Here is an 18939-nt window from a genome sequence, read left to right as displayed (position 1 = left end):
ACATTAAAAAAACTTTTATTGTTAATAGAAACTTTTCATTTCTTAATTTTTAAATAATAGAAATATATAGGAGTTAGATGTCAGAAATAGGTATAATTTAAAAGAAAATAATCAGCACTTTTTAAATGTGTAAAGTTAGCCAACTTTGTAATACAGTAACTCCACATGGCAGTGCTCATCGGCAGAGAAGGAAAGGCTCAGAGCAAGGACTTTAGCTAATTACAAGTGTTACCAATTAATTACAAGGAGCGCCCTGCCGGGATAACATTCTTCAGGCCAAGACTGAGGACACAAGGTCTGTAAAAGGCAAAGACAATCATACTGGCAAGGTATACAACAAATTCTGGCCAACTGAGATCACAAGGCTCAACGCCATCAGGTGTTTCCTCAGAACCTGACGGCTTCTCAGAAGCACGGAGTGGGACATTCTCCTGAGGGTGTGTCAGCAGCTCTCCCCATGTCTGGCTTTCCTGAAAGTCAGAACAGCTTACTGCTAAAATGTACTGTCAGATCACCAGGAAACACAACCAGGCGGAAAACTTGTAGGGTTTTCGGTCCACAAGTTGTTTTCTCAAATTGAGAAATATTTTGATAAAATTAGTCTTATAAAAAAGTTCAAAATACCAAAACACTTAAAATAATAAAAAAGGACAATGCTGAAAAGTACACGACCACCATGATTTACACCAAGCTGCCCCTAGAGTGTGCTCCATTACACTTCCAATCCTATTTACAGAGAATGTTATGTGCACCTGTGATTTAAGACTCGCATCCCGTGATTTATAAAAAGATGATATCCACCACACCATTTGCACCACTATTAGAACAACTCGCAGTGACCTGTCACTGCCGTGAAAGAGCCCGTGACCGTAAGGGGAGAAACATCTCACTTGAGTTTCCACAACTCCCCCCCTCTTCTAACCGCAGGTCTGGGGGCAAAGGGGGGGCCCCAGGGTCCCCAGGCCGAGGAAGCGAGGCTGAAGAGAAGCTGCTGTTTTCCAGCCTGCCAACTTCCAGGACCGGCAGATTCAGGGATGACTCGGTAGAGAAGAAGGGAGCAGTGCTCGACTCTCCCTCTGGATGGTAGATGACCGTGGATGGTCTCTGTTTCTCGGAGAAGTTGCTCTCATCAGAATTGGACCTAGAAAGGTTGTTGGTGGCTCCAGCTGCGAAGGGCTCACAGCTACTGCACTTCAGGCCTACAACAGAACACGCAGACGCAAATGAGGACGGGATCAGACATGGACGCCTCTCCTGCCTATAACTTCTCGGATTCAGGGTTAGTTACAAGACAACTACAACTTGTTTGAGGAAGGGTCTCATGCAGCCCAGACTGGCCTTGAACCAAGCATGCAGTCAAGGCTGGCTCCTGTCACCCCCATAGCAGTTTATAAATACTGTCTTCAAAGCCCACTTCCAATCTCACTTGCTTTTCTTAGTAAGAACGCTACTGTCTACACTGCCAGCTAAGGACACTTGTCCCAAGAAAGTCAACTGAATACCACAGTATTCACACTCAACGTACACTTGCAATGTACACTTGTAATGACTGAATGACCATGGAGGGGAAAATTCAGGAGGCCAAAAGGTGGCTCAGAGGTAAGGGCACTAGCTGGTCTTTCAGAGTGACCCTGGTTCAGTTCCCAGCATCCACACAGTGGCTCACAAACATATGTAACTCCAGTTCCAGGGATCCATTGCTCTCCTCTGGCCTTTGCAGACACCAGGCACAAAAGTGCAGACAAAACAGACACACAAAAATAAATCTTACAGGGGGAAATGCAGGCCCTGTAATTTTTCGTAAAGTAAGTGACCTTTACAGATCATTTTTTACATTGAGAGAGGAGTCTCACCTAGGGGTTTAGCCTAGGTTAACTCTGCACTTGTTAAGCAACCCAGGATGCCTTGAACTCTGATTCTTTCTTCCGGCCTCCCGAGTGCTAGGGTTACAACTACCATTCCTATCTAAGAAGTTCGTTAGCATTCTGGGAAAAAAATTAAAAAGAAATATACATGCTTGGCAAAAGCAGAATGGAACCAGGCACATCCTCAAATCTCACAAACCCACCAACGGCAATTACTGACTCGTCAGTAGCAGGGCTAGAACTTCAGGGAGTTAGCAGTCATCTGAGACACTGTCACCATGAGGGATGACAAACAGGCACTGAGCAGGTGAGCCTGGCTAGCATTCCAGGACTGTGTGCAGAGCGGGAAGGACTAAAGCCAACAGAGATTCTCTGGTTCTCCACCGAACACATAACAACAGTGCTTATTCCTACCATACAATTCTATCACATCCCAAGGGTCTAATGGACAACGATGAACACCAACACTATCTCTTCTGCTTAGGGAACAGTCAGCATAGCTATGTACAGGCCCAGGAACCCCTGGGTTAAGATTATAAGTAAAACCAATTACGTCTAAAAGTAAACTTGCATGTCATCTTGTCTGTTAATTTTTTAAATATTAGATGCATCCCTTCCCCCAATCTTTCCCTCACTTGAGACAAGGTCTTACAGTATAGCACAAATTTGCCTCAAAAATCACAATCCTCCTGCTTAAGTCTCCAGGTTCTGGGTTATAGTAGACATTCTACATAAAGCTCACGGAGAGGAAATATGCAGATATGTTTCTTACGGGCAGACCCTTAAACTGTTCACCTATCTCAGATGGCAAGAGCGGCCGGCACGGTTCCACCCTGAGGACAAGTAACTCAGTACCCTGGAGAGTGGGGAAGGGGCAGGCTGGGGGAGGCAGGTCTCCCAGCAACTGACTGCTTCCAGGTTTAGACTCACGTGCTTTCTACAGGATTCTTACACACGTGTCAGTCACTGCTTATGGCCAACTGGTGGGAGAAAACACATAAAGAGCACAGCTGAACGTAACATCCACCTCCTATGGATTGTTCTTCAGTTGTTGGTACAGATAGGGTCTCACTCCCCAGACCTGGGACTCACAATGTAACCCACGTTGGCCTTGAACTTGTGGCAGTCCTCCTGCTTCCCATGTCTAGGAATACAGGCATAGGTCACATGGGTCCTCTTCTTAAAACGTAATGTAATGTAATGGTATTTTCTGGGCTTATTTTGAGTGGATTAAGTTAATGGCATATTTTAGAAATAAACTTTCATAAACACTAGTGTTAAAAGAATACAAATAGAGTCAAATGAGTTTATATCACTTTTGTGTCACGATAATATATCTGGTAAGAATGTAAACTGACTATAATTCTAAGCCTTAAATTTGGAAACCAAATGGTGGTAGTTGTGAAGAGCGCTGTGCTCTCCTGGCTCTCCGCTCTCCCCTCCCTGCACTCTCCTCCCCGCCCTCTGCTTACCTTTGAGGTGCTCCAGTTTTATATTCCGAAGCTTTAGCACCTCATCCGTTATCTTCTGAATCAGGAAGTTCTGTGTTTTCTCCCTGCGAATGGATTCCACAAGGGTGTCCAGTCCCTTGGGGTTTTCCTGTAAGTAGTCTAACAACTTCCCAGCCCTTTTTCTACTTGAAGTTCGGCAAGAAATTTCTTCTGTGTCTTCTCTACTTAGAATTTTTTTTGCTCGTAGATGATCAAAATGTCTCTCAGCTATGATTTTCTCACACAGGTAAACTCGCAAATTCTCTAAAGCCTAAGAGACAAAAGAAGATACGCTTCAATGTTACTTTGTAACATGCAGGGAAATCACAGGTGAGTGGTTAGTAGTTACTAATCTTTTTTTTTTTTTTTTGGTTCTTTTTTTCGGAGCTGGGGACCGAACCCAGGGCCTTGCGCTTCCTAGGCAAGCGCTCTACCACTGAGCTAAATCCCCAACCCCAGTAGTTACTAATCTTAACTGGTAGGAGGCAACGTTCTAAAGTTGGGAGGTCCTTTAAAATGCATGCTAAAGATGTCCAGCAGCACAGGCGGGTCCCACAGTCCTCAGATTGCTCTGTTCTGCCTCCCCTTCACATCTGAAAACTAACACCTAGCTGTTGTGAGGAGGGACCTGTAGGAACAAGAAGTCTGCAGAGGGTTACCTAGTTCAGGAGTAAAGATTACAAACAAATTTCTGTTCACTGTAGTAACTATCAAGTAAAGAATTTCACAATTAGGACCAAGACAACTTAGTGGGGAGTCTCACAATTTGCAGCTGTTTCATATTTATTATTAATTAGTACATCACCTCGGTGTGAAACCATCTGAAACACACAAACCCAAGTCCTTCCAAGGGCTATGTCTCTGCTTTAAGGTCAGTTAGGAAAACGATACAACTCACGGAGAGTCCTTGAGGAAGGAGAAGGAAGGAAGGGAACTCCTCACTGAGTCAGTCCTCTGGGAGGGAAGGGAGAAGTAAGGGAAGTACAAAGGAACATAGAGAACAGGAGAGTTCTTAAAACAACAATAAAGAAAAGGGGAAGCAGAGGAGAGCCTACAGTAGGGAAAGCCAGCTCAGCCTAGTCTCTATGTATTTAACTTCACTCTTCATTAGCCTTAATTGAAACTTTTTTTTAAAAAAAGGTATGCATATTAGTGAAGTAGCATGTAATTAATTCTCAGGCATGTACTGTGTAATGTTTAAATCAGGTCCATGTTTGTCTTAATAAATGGTGATTAATCTGATGCCAGTCATTTCATAGCTGTGCCTCTATTTACTGGACATGGGACTTGGGTAAATTAACCCCTGCGTCTGTTTGCTCATGTGACAGCTCAGAGGAATAAATTAATATATGCAGTGTGAAGAAATTGTAGGGTACACAGTGAACGATCCTGTTGGGGCAATGATGACAGCAAGTAACTTGACTCACATTATAATGAAGAGTTAAAGGCAGTGGAAGATTTCAGTAGAGCCTACTTAGTAAATGATGGCTGCAAAGTTGCTGCAGTGAAGGTGTCTGACAGGTTTTGTTTACTGAATTTCCACACACAGTTACTTATCTACACAGTAAACTTCACATGTCTATTTTAACACTGCAAACATGGGGCTCTTGCTAGGCAATAGCACACATAAGCCAGTCATAGTAAGACCATGTAAGTTATAGTAAGCCAATCACCACGACCCCACCACCACTCTTGCCACTGTCCTAGCTCAGGTCCTTAAATCCTGGACTGATAACAGAAAAATAACATTTTGTAATTCCTTCATACATGTACTAGAATTTATAATTTTCAAGAGAAAATAGAAATCTGAACCATTTCATAAATTATACCAACATGTGTTCTTCCCATGACTTATTGGAGAGTCCTGAACACAATAGTTGAGAGCACTGGGCTAGAGAGAGACAGCTCAGTGGTAATGAGCACTTGTTCTTGCAGACAATATGAGTTTGCTTCCAAGTACCCACATGGTGCGTCACAATATTCCACAACTCCAGTTCCAGAGGATCTGACACCATCTTCTGACCTCTGCGGATACCAGGGATACACATGGTATATACATATTCATGCAGTCAAAATATACATATTAAGAAAAATCTAAGCCATGACTAAGAGCATGGCTCTGCAATGAGATGAACTGCTGATCCCGAATCTCTAACATACTGTGAGAATTGGTACAAATTACCTAACCACCTTCAGGATCTTCCTTGACAAAATAAGGATAAAGAATTAAGCCCATCCAGGAAGACTAATTGGGATAGCGTGTACACAGTAGAGGTTCAGTGACCAGTGACCACTGGACTGTGGCAGGCAAGACTCTTGGCATGGCTCTGGCTACCTGTGCAGCTCAGTTCAGCAGTGCCTACCCTAGGACTTCTGCTCCATGTACAATTGAGGACTAGCCCTTCATGTTCCTATGTGTCTGACTTTCCTCTTCTCATTCCCCGAGCTCCTCTCCATCTTCTAAGTTTGAGGTTCCTGGTCATCTCTGGAAAGCCTTATTTAACATCCAGGATAAGGTAGACACGCCCGTGCTGTGGCACCAGATTCCTGCGTCGGTCATCTCATTTCCCAACTCATCATTCCACTGTGTCCCAATGCTTTCCCCCAAGTCACAAATGACTCCCTCTATTGAAGGGTCCTTCCTACCTTCATCGTTTTGGCTTCTCAGAGAAGGTACACAGCTCATCACTCCTTCCTCCAGAAACACTTTCCTTGTGAACAGATATGACACTGTCCTGATTTTTATCCTAAGAAACTTCTTTCTGCACCTCTCATCCCCTCTGGGGTCTTGCTATATAACCCAGCTGGCTCCAAAGTTGGGGTCCTTCTGTCTCCTCCCAAGTGACGGGGACTGCAGCTGGAGAGAACCTGAAAACTTCCCAAACACCTTATCTTCAATAGAACACTTGTATCTCTAGTTCAGAGCTCTCTTCTGATCTTCGATCTTTTTTTGTTTTTTGTTGTTTTTTTTTAAAATATTTATTTTATGCATACAAGTACACTGTAGCTGTCCTCAGACCAGAAGAGGGCATTGGATCCCTTTACAGATGGTTGTGAGCCACCATGTGGTTGCTGGGGATTGAACTCAGGACCTCTGGAAGAGCAGGCAGTGCTCTAACCGCTGAGCCACCTCTCCAGCCTTCTGATCTTCATTCTTACTCTTCCTCCAAGTCCCATCCTTTCTGTGTTCTTAACATGTACCCTGAACTTGTGTTTCATCCACGTGTATGGCCTTCACCTTGATCCTACCATCACCCCCTCTCAGTATATTCAAATCCTTTCATGGCCTTTTCAACTTTCCCTCATTTCCCTGGTCTACAGAAAAAAACAGAAGGATCTTTAAAAGTCGAACAAACAAAACTCCACTAATTCATTAGCATGACTCTACTAAGAGAAGAAAGTTAAGTTCTTCAAGTGTTTACTGAGCCCACCCTCCTAATTTCACCTTGTTACCATCTGCAATATTCTGACCGTACAGAGGTCCTCACTTAGGTCCTTGTCAAATTCTCTGTATCAAATGCTCTTCTCCCAGGTTCTCTATTAGAACCTTTAAGAATCAATCAAGCACACCTGAGGATCGAATTGCATGTACAATGACTGCCCTGGTGCTTGTCTTCGTAGCTCCGAGTGAACTTACAAATGTGCTTGTGTAAATGACAGACATCCTTTTCAGCTTTCACCACCTGTATGTTTGAAGCAGGTAAACAGCACGGACGTTCTGTTTACTGCTGTATACTCTGCATTTCAAAGTACAGTGCTTTAGATGAATGAAAATTTTAATATACTATTTTAAAGTTATTATTTTATGGCTATTTTCCTTCATTCAAGAAATTGAGCTTTTTTTTTTTTTAGAGATTTATTTATTTATGTGAGCACACTGTGGCTGTCTTCAGACACACCAGAAGAGGGCATTGGATCCCATTACAGATGGTTGTGAGCATCGAACTCAGAACCTCTGGAAGAGCAGTCAGTGCTCTTAACTGCTAAGCCATCTCTCTAGTCCCTTAGTTCTTAGTTTAACTGTTACATTATCAACTCAGAATATAAAGTTATCTCTATTTGTTAAAATGGAACAAATTCAACCAAAATAGGGGCATGTTAAATAAACATGAAGAAGGGGAGGAGCACTGAAGACTCGCTCCCAGCTAGCATGGGAGGACATGGACCAAGATTCTCAATGGATGTGCAAAACTTCACAGTACCAACCCCATCCCAAGCTCTCCTCCATCAAAACCAATGTAATAACCCACACAGCTAGCTATGAAGAGACTAACAGGCAGGTGACACACAGTACTGGGGAAAAGGTGCAACTCATGCCCCTGGCCAGGATTTTATCATGGTGCTCAATCTGTAACACTATAAATGTAGCAAATTCCCATTAAGTATTTTTGGACTATGGCTGACCCACAGGCAACAGAAGCCAAAGAAAGCAAACCCTGAGTCAGACAGAGCCCCATGGAAACAACTTCCCACCATTTATCCAAGCAGATAACACAGAAGGAACACCAAGCAGTTTTGGGGGAAGGATAACGAAAAGTTCCAGTTCTGAAAATAAAAGAACATGGCAAGCAGTGGTGGCTATGCCTTTAATCCCAACACTTGGGAGGCAGAGGAAGGAAGATCTCCAAGTTGAGGCCAGCTTCGTCTACAGAATGAGTTCCAGGACAGCCAGAGTTACACAGAAAAACAACAACCAAATGTATGATGTTATAGCTTGGTTCTGGTAGAAATAAAGGCCTGGAGTTGAGAAAAAAGGAAGTTCAAGAACTGCGGATAAATTTTTAAGCTTGTTATAAGCAGTTTAAAAAATAACTGGGTAACTACCTAAGAAAACTGTTTTTATAGACATCCTAAGGTGTATCTAAAGTTTCTCTAAGGTTATGGACAGCTGATACAGGTCTGACCTGAAACTGTCAGAATGGATAGACGTCGATGGGCAGAAACAAAGGTCTGCAGCACTCTTCTATCTATACTCAGGTCTTGGCTTGTTTTGCCAGCTACAAAATGAAAAGCAATTCTCTCCCTTAATGATTGTGAGAAAATTCAAAACTGTGTCCGACAACGGAGACCGCAGCTACCATATTTTAAGGTTACGGTTTTACTGGCATCTTAAGGCCGGAGTGGTTATCAAAGACCTAGTCTCAAGTAGAAATGTAAAGTTTCCCATACAGTAAGTGCCCTACCAATTCCCCTGAACACGGAAACGATGGCAGTAATGCCAGTTGGACCTTTTCCTTCTGGTACTGAGCTAGTCCAGCTGTAATTATGGGTTGGGTACAGTGCAATAAACCTTTACAAGGGGTAAGGTATAGTAGAAAAAGAGATCAGAAGCACGCGGACATCTGCAACAACTTGCAGTCAAGTTCGAAAAGACGACTTTTCACCAGCACTGCGGTGCTAGGTACGAACAAATTACTGTTTTTAAAGTGAATCCATATATATCATGTAAATGGTACTCATTTGATTTTTTTTCCTGGCAAAATAAGTAATTAAAGGGAATGAAAAACGAAGCACGTTGTGTTTAAAGCCATATTCTCAAATATTAATGTGTATGCGAAGTTCTACGTGGTCTAAGCAGGAGAGTCCAATTTAGCTATGACTATTTTCAACGTTTACCTGAGAGAGTCAAGTCTCAGCGAGAAGTAAGCACATCCCCTTCATTTAAATATGTGGGCGTCTGATTACTAGGGGAATTCCAGGGCGTCCTTTCAAAGGGCGAGCTTTCCGCAGCCCCCCGTATAGAGTTTCACCTATCTGCTCTATGCCTGGGGCATACCTGGTCCAGAGCCCGCTGTGGACAGATTCGGACCGCTCCCTAGCCTAGCAGCTCCCTCGGGGATGGGATGGAGTCGGGGATCAACAGGATGGAAAGCCACCAGCGAGAAGCCGATAGCAAAGATAAACCCAAGCCGGCGTTGACAGGTTTAACCGTGGACTCCCAGGTCTCTGGTGGATCATTTGAAGCCAGCTCCGGGGAAGCAGGCGGGTCGTGCTGTGCCGGGACCTGGCGCTCTTCCGACCTGAGGTTCCCCGTCGCTCGGCTCTGGGTTTCCGCTTTCCTCCGCCCCCGCCCGCCCCGCTGCGTCCAGCCCGGCGGAGCTACTCACGTCCTTCTTCACTTCAGTTAAGTCCTCCTCCGTGAGAGACGGCGCGGGAGCCTCCATGGCCGAGGCCGGGATGGCGTCCTTTCGGCCCGCGCCACCCCGCCCTGGCTAAGGGCTCGGGCCTCCGGGAATCGGGCTGTGACTTGGGAGGACTAGGAACAGAAGCGGGGGAACCGCCGGTTCACGGAACGCGGAGGAGGAGACCTCAACGCCCCACTTCCGGCTCCGCCTCCGGGGCCTGCGGCGCCGCACTCAGAGTCCATCCTAACTTAGGCACCACCCTTCGGCGAGGCGGGTCTACCTGCAGGCCCCGCCCACTTCCGTGCCAGCCAATCATTACTAGCCCTAGGTTTCGTCCCTTCTTCCGAAGTGGCTCCGCCCACAGCAGCCTTGCCTCTAACTACGCCCGCTTGTTATTTACTAGGATTGCGGATTGGCCCCAAGAGAAGGATTCGTTTCCGTGGGCGGGGCGTTGGCCGCTCAGTGTAGCGGGATCTCCCCGCCCTCGCAGACTCCTCTTTTGGGTAGAGTGTGGGCTGAGTAGGCCAGGGCATTTTGGTTTGCTTCTCCCTCTGTTGCGGAACAATTTCCTGTTGTGCTGGGCCAGGTTTTACAATTGCTTGATCATACACAAATGTATAATATATAACATAATATAACCAGTATTGAAATGTTTGAAAGCCTGGTCCGGGGCCTACTGCCATTTGCCACCTAGAACTTGGGAGACAGAAACAAGAAGATATTGAGTGCAGAAAACAAAATAACAAAACACAATAAAAAAACGAAAAAGGTGTTTAAGATTTAATAATTAACTGCAATCCCATCAATTTAGCAGCAGAGGTAGTGTTCAGGTACTTTTAAGTCTCTATTCGTTAGGAACATTTCTCCGTATTAATCTATGCAATAAAGATACATTTAAAAAGCTTCTAGGGTCTCTAGGAGCATATTTAAGGCTCTGAAGCTACTCGGTGCACAGTTGCACTCTCGTTTACTGTTAGCCTTTATCACTGTAAGTGCTAGGTATGTCGTGATGGGGAAGTTATCTTTTTGGAGGCCAAATGGCTATTTTCAGAATGGTATTTTAACTCGTAGCTTGTGCGGCACATAGTGGATAAGGAGCTCCACATAGAGTCCTGGGCAGAAAACGATTATGTGACCAATGCGGTAAATCTACAAGCACAGATTGAAATGACAAGACGACCAAAGGTAACAGGAATCTATCTAAAATCAAAGAACCACAAGAGGCATAGAGCCACATCTCCATAGCTCTGCTCAGAGCCCTGGAATCCTGGTATTCACATTATACCAGGTGTTTTTTCACACTGATGTCTAGTTTACTAGAGTTTTTCTGTGCCCTTAGTCATCCTGCATCTTGCTATAACCCAATTTGCTTAATCATTTGCTCTTTCCTGTAGCAAGTGTCTGTTCAAGTACTGAACTACACCCAGATCTTCTTCTAGGTTTTGATGAATAAGACAAACCAAACACCGTTTTCCTCGAGCTAGGGTGTGGCGGCACAAACTAGCTAGATGTATTGTTCAACCAGCTGCCTGCATCTGGCCCAGCTATAAGCAGGACTACATTGTAAACTTACTTGAAACATTAGGAGGGTTTTTTTTTTCTTTTTTGCAATTTTTTTTCACATCTTGGATTTATGGGTTTTGTGTTTGAACCCTGTAGAGAGCAATATCCTGTCTCAAAATAAAAACATTGGACATAGTTGTAAGCCCCTAGGAGGCTGAGGTAGGATTGTCTAAATTCAAGGTTATTCTGGGCTATTTAGTAAGTTACTGAGCCAACCTGTGCTACATAGTAGGACCCTGTCTCCAACAAGCAGAAGAACAAAAATAACATGTTTCCTCATGAAATTTATATTACAGCATGTGTTTGTTTGGGGTGGAAAAGGTGGACATTTGCAAAGTTCTGTGTGTAAGGTACTTAATATGCTAGAATCTCGTAAATGCTAAGAGGAAAAGTAAAGCAGGGAAATCGGAAGGGTGGAGATGGAGACCCCGTTGAGACAAAGGATACATTTCCCACCTGCAGGAAGTGAGGGAGGAGCCCGAGGACATAGTGAGAAATAGCTCTGGGTTGAGAGCCCTGCAATAAAGAGGCTGGGTGACAACGGGGGAGGTGAACTCTGTGTGCTACGGGCAGAGTTTAATCTGACTTCGCTCTGAGTCATACAGGTTTACTCTGAGTCAGAAGGAAAGCCACCCGAGGTTTCAGAGGAGCAGAGGGACAGATGCAATCTATGCTTTGAGGCTGGCTTTCACTGTTCTGCAAGCTAGCCTGCTACCTCTTTAATCTAGACCCCAGGGGGTAGAGACCAGGCCGAGGGGGGAGCAGTGAGAGAGGGGAAAGCGTCTGAATGAGAGGGGCCGGGGCAGTGGACTTGGTTTTGTAGCCATCAAGAAGAGAGCAGGGCTGGAGAGATGGCTCAGCCATTAAAGGCTAGGCTCACATCCAAAAATATAAGAAGAGAGTAGAGTGCAGAAGCAAGGGTGGAAGTCAGAGAAACAGCTGGACGTTTTAGTCTCCAGCCACCCAGGCATAGGGCATCGTGGTAAGCACTCAGCATCATCACAAAAAGGGTCAAGCAATTTTCCTTCGGAATAAGGTCTGTATTGTTCAAGTGTTGAGCTGGATTCGAGCCATCCTCCTTCTTCAGTCTTGTGCATGACCATGGCCTGCGATTCTAAAACCCTGCCTTTCTAATGCAGTCCCATCCCTCCATTAGCAAACTCATTTCCCCTTTCCTGCTAAATCACAGGGTCAGACTCTGAAGGCTCGGCTTCAAGCAAACAAACCCGTCCATTCTTTGCAATAAGTGCCTCTTCCTAACCGCTAACATGGACCTGAATTTCCATCTTAACAAGTATACGGACAACCTACTCTGGAACATGAGATACCCGATGCAAGCGCACGGCAGTGAGATCATAGCCTCTGATGCTGGGATAGTGATGGCATCGCCTAGCAAGTTTCTCGGGATGTTTCCTCATTGATAAGGGACACAGCGCATGAATGTGTTTTCAAAGCAGATCACGTTCTGAGGTTCCAGTGGTTGTGAATTTTGGGGAGATGCTGTCCGACTTCTTTTGTTTTCTTTTTTAAAAGAATTATTTATTTCACGTATATGAGTATATGACTGTTCATGTATATGACTGTGGCTGTCTTCAGACACACCAGAAGAGGGCCTCCGATCCCATTACAGGTAGTTGTGAGCCACCATGTGGTTGCTGGGATTTGAACTCAGGACCTCTGGAAGAGCAGTCAGTGCTCTTAATCTGTGAGCCATCTCTCTAGTCCTGTTCTGAAGCCTTGCTTAGGAAGGAGGCTCAGGAGAATGCCAAATGGTGAAAATGGCTGAACTTCCATAATTTCATTCCGATAACTGTGCCCCTAGGTAGGCTTATTATCTTCACTTGATAGGTGAAAACAATCGAGGCATAGAAAACATGATTTGCCTAAGGCCATCCCTCCTAGCAGGTAGCAGAATCAGGTTCCTACTCATGTCTGATAACAAGGCTACTACTGTTCTTAATCACTAGCAGTAGCTGACTGTCGGGACACAATTATTAAGAGAGGATACTTGGGCAGACCCTGGAGCAAGGCAGACATGTTTAATGTATTCAGGTCTGTTGTCTAGGTAGAAACTAGGAAGAACATATCCAGAAAAGTTATCATGTGTTGTTGCAGTAAATATTAAAAAATGGAACTTTTATTCCACATTACTGCTGGCACTGTAGGACTGCAGGGCATCTGTAGGGTACCTTCATCTCAGCGGCAGCTGGTTCTAGGACTCTAGCGTGGCACCACTCCATGTTACCTCTAGCTGTCCTCTATCCCTGGCGGTCTCTCCACCCCCATTGCTAGCTGCCCTCTCCCTGTTGTCTCTCTGCCGGCCAGGAACTCTCTGGTCCCAGCTACCCGGTAAAATCAGGATACTCTGTTCACATTCCCTGCAAACCGGTAAAGTTATGACTCTAGAGATCCCAGCAGCGCCTGATCCATCACAGCTCCCTCTCTCGGACGCTGCCCACACTCCCAGCAACTGTCCCCTGGTAGTTATAGTACAAACTCCCAGCAACCCCTTACAATCAAGACTCGACATGCTGTAATTTAGCAATCAGATTTATATGTTAAATTCTCAATTTACAATACATCCACCCAATTGATAAAGATATAAACCACCCACCCAGATAAGATAAATTGACCTATAGAAAACCATACCTTATGAAATATTCATAACTACCTATGGCCATTTAAGACCACCCGGATCTGGGTCGTCCTTCTCTCCCTCCGTCTTGGTTCTTCTCTCTTTTTTCCTCTTCTCTCCTACCTTACAAAAACTTTGTCTCTGCCTTACTTTTATGCTGTCCAGTCATGGGCCTTGACCGGTGCCAGCCCTCACCTGCATATAGACATCAACCTACAATGTGGCCATCCAACTTAGACAAGAAAATGAACAACTCAGGACTGGCTGGGGAAGGAGCCCTGCGGTCCTGAATGGATTTTCAACGGTACTCTGACTGGGTCATCCTGCGCACTTTTGAGGTAGAAGGGGCCAGAAATGGCCTCAGGGCTTAGGAAGGTCATCGACGGACCTGGTCACACAAAGCATTCGAATCATGAAGAGGATGTCACAGCTTAGGTTGGGACAGGAATCAGTACTTCACTCATAAAGTTGTATGAGCATTTGCTCTATTTCTTTTGGGTATAGGCTTAAGAGTGGGATTTCTGGGTCATGGGCTAACCATATTTAACTTTCTAAGTGGCAGTGGCAGTTTCAAAACTTCTCAGTAGGTTCTATGTTGAACTGGGACAGTGACACCAACAGACTTCTGAAACTAGGGATCTATTCTTTTGGGAGACATTTGCAGAGTCCGGCATAAGCCTGGGGTATCTGTGGAGAAGAGGACAGCGGGTTTGAAGCTGATTTCTGGCTCGTTCTAAGACACAGGCATCCATTGTGTTCTCAGCTCTGCTTGAGTCGACATTTACACCAATGGCTTGGAGATGAATTCTAGAAACAAGAATGTTCAAACTCTTTTCTTTTTTATGTGTATGTGTGCTTCTCTGTGCATTCTTCTATGCCTATGGCTTCATGTTGCATGTATGTGCCCATGCATGTGGGGGAGTGGCAGAGGGCAACCTTAGGTATAATTTCTCCTTTGTTTCAGCATGTGTGTGTGGTGTGTACATGTGACACAGATCCTGTGTAGAAGTTGGAGGATACGCTGTGGAAATTGGTTCTGTTCATCAACCGTGTGGGGTCTGGAGATGAGACTCAGGTCAGGCTTGGTGGCAAGTGCCTTTACCCTCTGAGCCATCTTTCTGGTCCCACTTTCTCCTTTGAGACAAATTCTGTGTGATTAATACTGATTGCCACGCTGACAGGATCTAGAATCGTAAACCTCTGGGCATGACTGTGACAGATTACTTTGATTAGGTTAATTGAGATAGGGCAATCTGCCCTAAATGTTGGAAGCATCATTCCTTGGGATGAAGTTCTGGATTAAACAAAAAGGACAAAGGGAACTGAACACTGACAGTCACAGCCTCTGGTGTCTAATTGTGCATGCTTTAAGGTCCTGGGGCCATGATTTCCCCACCATGGTGGACAATATCCTGGAATGTGGGTTTGTCTACCTTCTCCCCGGGTCGGTTGGCCACGACCCATGAGGATGAAGGGAACAGAGTTGACAAACAGGGATTTGGACGATGTGTGAGTATGAACGGAAATGACGACACATTTCGGGATCAGCTTCAGGGGGACAGATCAACTTTACTTGGGATGAATCAAGTGTTATATAGTTTTGGGGAAGTGGGTGGGAATATCCATGGAGGGCAAAGATCATTGGCTGAAAGCACTGAGATGGCTCCCTAGCATGGGGAGACACTGCAGGAATCCCAGGTGCTCGGTGATTGGGAGAAAGAAAGCTGAACCTGTGATCTAACCAAGGCTGTGTGGCATTCTGCAGGTAGAGGTGTGTGGGTGTTTTGAGCTCCCTGGACAAGGTCAGAGAAGGAGAAGCCCTGTTGACAAAGGAAGTCCACCATTTTGCACCAAGTTCAGAAGGCTATCCAGACAATGGCAGACTTGTACCTTGATCAGCAGAACTCTGTAGGTTCTGGTACTGGGTCCGTAGAAGCTTTCTTTCCCGCCTTCCTACCTACCTTTGAGCTATAACACCTAGAGACTTACACACCATTGCTTGGAACTACTTATGCAAGAGGGTATCTAAGTGGAAATTTCTGGATTCTTTGGAGACTCATCGGTGTCATGTGATGGCTTCCTGGAAACTGTCTTATGAGAGGATGTTTTGTTGAGAACAGACATGTGGTGTCTCTCTGTAAGCTGCCTAGAAGAAGGACATGAGCAGTTTTGTCAGAGCTGATGCTTGACAGAGTACATGATGTTTGGAAAGGATATAAATATAACCCAACAAAGCCTGGGAGGCAGTGTGGCTTTGGTTCACCTTGCAACTCTTTGCTAGTCTTTGTTGGGCTTCGCTGACGCTGGTTTTTGACGACAGTGCTGGGGCATTGATACACTTGCCTTCTTTGCTGATCATTGTTGTTGCGACTTTGTGGAAAAAAAAAACACCAAAGAGCTCTCATGATATTCTGCGGATGGCTTCTTGCAGCTTCTGTGGACTCAGTCCTATTGGCAGAGCCTCCTGGTTCCTTCTGGATTGAACTGCCTTTGCTGATTCTCGAATGGTGTTTGCCAGTGGATTGAGCCACCACCGATGACTCATGTGAACTGAACCACCGATATCCTGACAGTGATTGGAATCAACCCCAAAGAACTATTTCTTTTTTTTTTTTTTTTATTAACTTGAGTATTTCTTATATACATTTCGAGTGTTATTCCCTTTCCCGGTTTCCGGGCAAACATCCCCCTCCCCCCTCCCCTTCCTTATGGGTGTTCCCCTCCCAACCCTCCCCCCATTGCCGCCCTCCCCCCATAGACTAGTTCACTGGGGGTTCAGTCTTAGCAGGACCCAGGGCTTCCCCTTCCACTGGTGCTCTTACTAGGATATTCATTGCTACCTATGGGGTCAGAGTCCAGGGTCAGTCCATGTATAGTCTTTAGGTAGTGGCTTAGTCCCTGGAAGCTCTGGTTGCTTGGCATTGTTGTACTTTCGGGGTCTCTTCAAGCTCTTCCAGTTCTTTCTCTGATTCCTTCAATAGGGGACCTATTCTCAGTTCAGTGGTTTGCTGCTGGCATTCGCCTCTGTGTTTGCTGTATTCTGGCTGTGTCTCTCAGGAGAGATCTACATCCGGCTCCTGTCGGTCTGCACTTCTTTGCTTCATCCATCTTGTCTAATTGGGTGGCTGTATATGTATGGGCCACATGTGGGGCAGGCTCTGAATGGGTGTTCCTTCAGTCTCTGTTTTAATCTTTGCCTCTCCCTTCCCTGCCAAGGGTATTCTTTTTCCTCATTTAAATAAGGAGTGAAGCATTCACATTTTGATCATCCGTCTTGAGTTTCGTTTGTTCTAGGGATCTAGGGTAATTCAAGCATTTGGGCTAATAGCCACTTATCAATGAGTGCATACCATGTATGTCTTTCTGTGATTGGGTTAGCTCACTCAGGATGATATTTTCCAGTTCCAACCATTTGCCTACGAATTTCATAAACTCGTTGTTTTTGATAGCTGAGTAATATTCCATTGTGTAGATGTACCACATTTTCTGTATCCATTCCTCTGTTGAAGGGCATCTGGGTTCTTTCCATTTTCTGGCTATTATAAATAAGGCTGCGATGAACATAGTGGAGCACGTGTCTCTTTTATATGTTGAGGCATCTTTTGGGTATATGCCCAAGAGAGGTATAGCTGGATCCTCAGGCAGTTCAATGTCCAATTTTCTGAGGAACCTCCAGACTGATTTCCAGAATGGTTTTACCAGTCTGCAATCCCACCAACAATGGAGGAGTGTTCCTCTTTCTCCACATCCTCGCCAGCATCTGCTGTCACCTGAGTTTTTGATCTTAGCCAATCGCACTGGTGTGAGGTGAAATCTCAGGGTTGTTTTGATTTGCATTTCCCTTATGACTAAAGATGTTGAACATTTCTTTAGGTGTTTCTCAGCCATTCGGCTTTCCTCAGCTGTGAATTCTTTGTTTAGCTCTGAACCCCATTTTTTAATAGGGTTATTTGTTTCCCTGCGGTCTAACTTCTTGAGTTCTTTGTATATTTTGGATATAAGGCCTCTATCTGTTGTAGGATTGGTAAAGATCTTTTCCCAATCTGTTGGTTGCCGTTTTGTCCTAACCACAGTGTCCTTTGCCTTACAGAAGCTTTGCAGTTTTATGAGATCCCATTTGTCGATTCTTGATCTTAGAGCATAAGCCATTGGTGTTTTGTTCAGGAAATTTTTTCCAGTGCCTATGTGTTCCAGATGCTTCCCTAGTTTTTCTTCTATTAGTTTGAGTGTGTCTGGTTTGATGTGGAGGTCCTTGATCCACTTGGACTTAAGCTTTGTACAGGGTGATAAGCATGAATCGATCTGCATTCTTCTACATGTTGCCCTCCAGTTGAACCAGCACCATTTGCTGAAAATGCTATCTTTTTTCCATTGGATGGTTTTGGCTCCTTTGTCAAAAATCAAGTGACCATAGGTGTGTGGGTTCATTTCTGGGTCTTCAATTCTATTCCATTGGTCTATCTGTCTGTCTCTGTACCAATACCATGCAGTTTTTATCACTATTGCTCTGTAATACTGCTTGAGTTCAGGGATAGTGATTCCCCCTGAAGTCCTTTTATTGTTGAGGATAGCTTTAGCTATCCTGGGTTTTTTGTTATTCCAGATGAATTTGCAAATTGTTCTGTCTAACTCTTTGAAGAATTGGATTGGTATTTTGATGGGGATTGCATTGAATCTGTAGATTGCTTTTGGTAAAATGGCCATTTTTACTATATTAATCCTGCCAATCCATGAGCATGGGAGATCTTTCCATCTTCTGAGGTCTTCTTCAATTTCTTTCCTCAGTGTCTTGAAGTTCTTATTGTACAGATCTTTTACTTGCTTGGTTAAAGTCACACCGAGGTACTTTATATTATTTGGGTCTATTATGAAGGGTGTCGTTTCCCTAATTTCTTTCTCGGCTTGTTTCTCTTTTGTATAGAGGAAGGCAACTGATTTATTTGAGTTAATTTTATACCCAGCCACTTTGCTGAAGTTGTTTATCAGCTTTAGTAGTTCTCTGGTGGAACTTTTGGGATCACTTAAATATACTATCATGTCATCTGCAAATAGTGATATTTTGACCTCTTCTTTTCCGATCTGTATCCCCTTGATCTCCTTTTGTTGTCTGATTGCTCTGGCTAGAACTTCAAGAACTATATTGAATAAGTAGGGAGAGAGTGGGCAGCCTTGTCTAGTCCCTGATTTTAGTGGGATTGCTTCAAGTTTCTCTCCATTTAGTTTAATGTTAGCAACTGGTTTGCTGTATATGGCTTTTACTA

General features: G+C 44.5%; 1 protein-coding gene across 1 annotated transcript; it reads right to left on the bottom strand.

The window, feature by feature from the left end:
- Positions 1–3: 3 nt before the first annotated feature.
- On the bottom strand, positions 4–9644 carry Bcl10 (BCL10, immune signaling adaptor). The gene is made up of 3 exons (NM_031328.2): positions 9463–9644; positions 3338–3626; positions 4–1199 (listed from the first exon to the last, which is right to left on the bottom strand). Exons 1-3 carry the CDS (start codon positions 9517–9519, stop codon positions 844–846), a joined length of 702 nt encoding a protein of 233 aa, NP_112618.1. The 5' UTR covers positions 9520–9644; the 3' UTR covers positions 4–843.
- Between the last annotated feature and the right edge of the window lie 9295 nt (positions 9645–18939).

The sequence above is a fragment of the Rattus norvegicus genome, chromosome 2, assembly GCF_036323735.1.
Source record: "Rattus norvegicus strain BN/NHsdMcwi chromosome 2, GRCr8, whole genome shotgun sequence".
Classification (NCBI taxonomy): Eukaryota; Metazoa; Chordata; class Mammalia; order Rodentia; family Muridae; genus Rattus; species Rattus norvegicus.
This window is presented reverse-complemented; position numbering and strand designations above follow the sequence as displayed.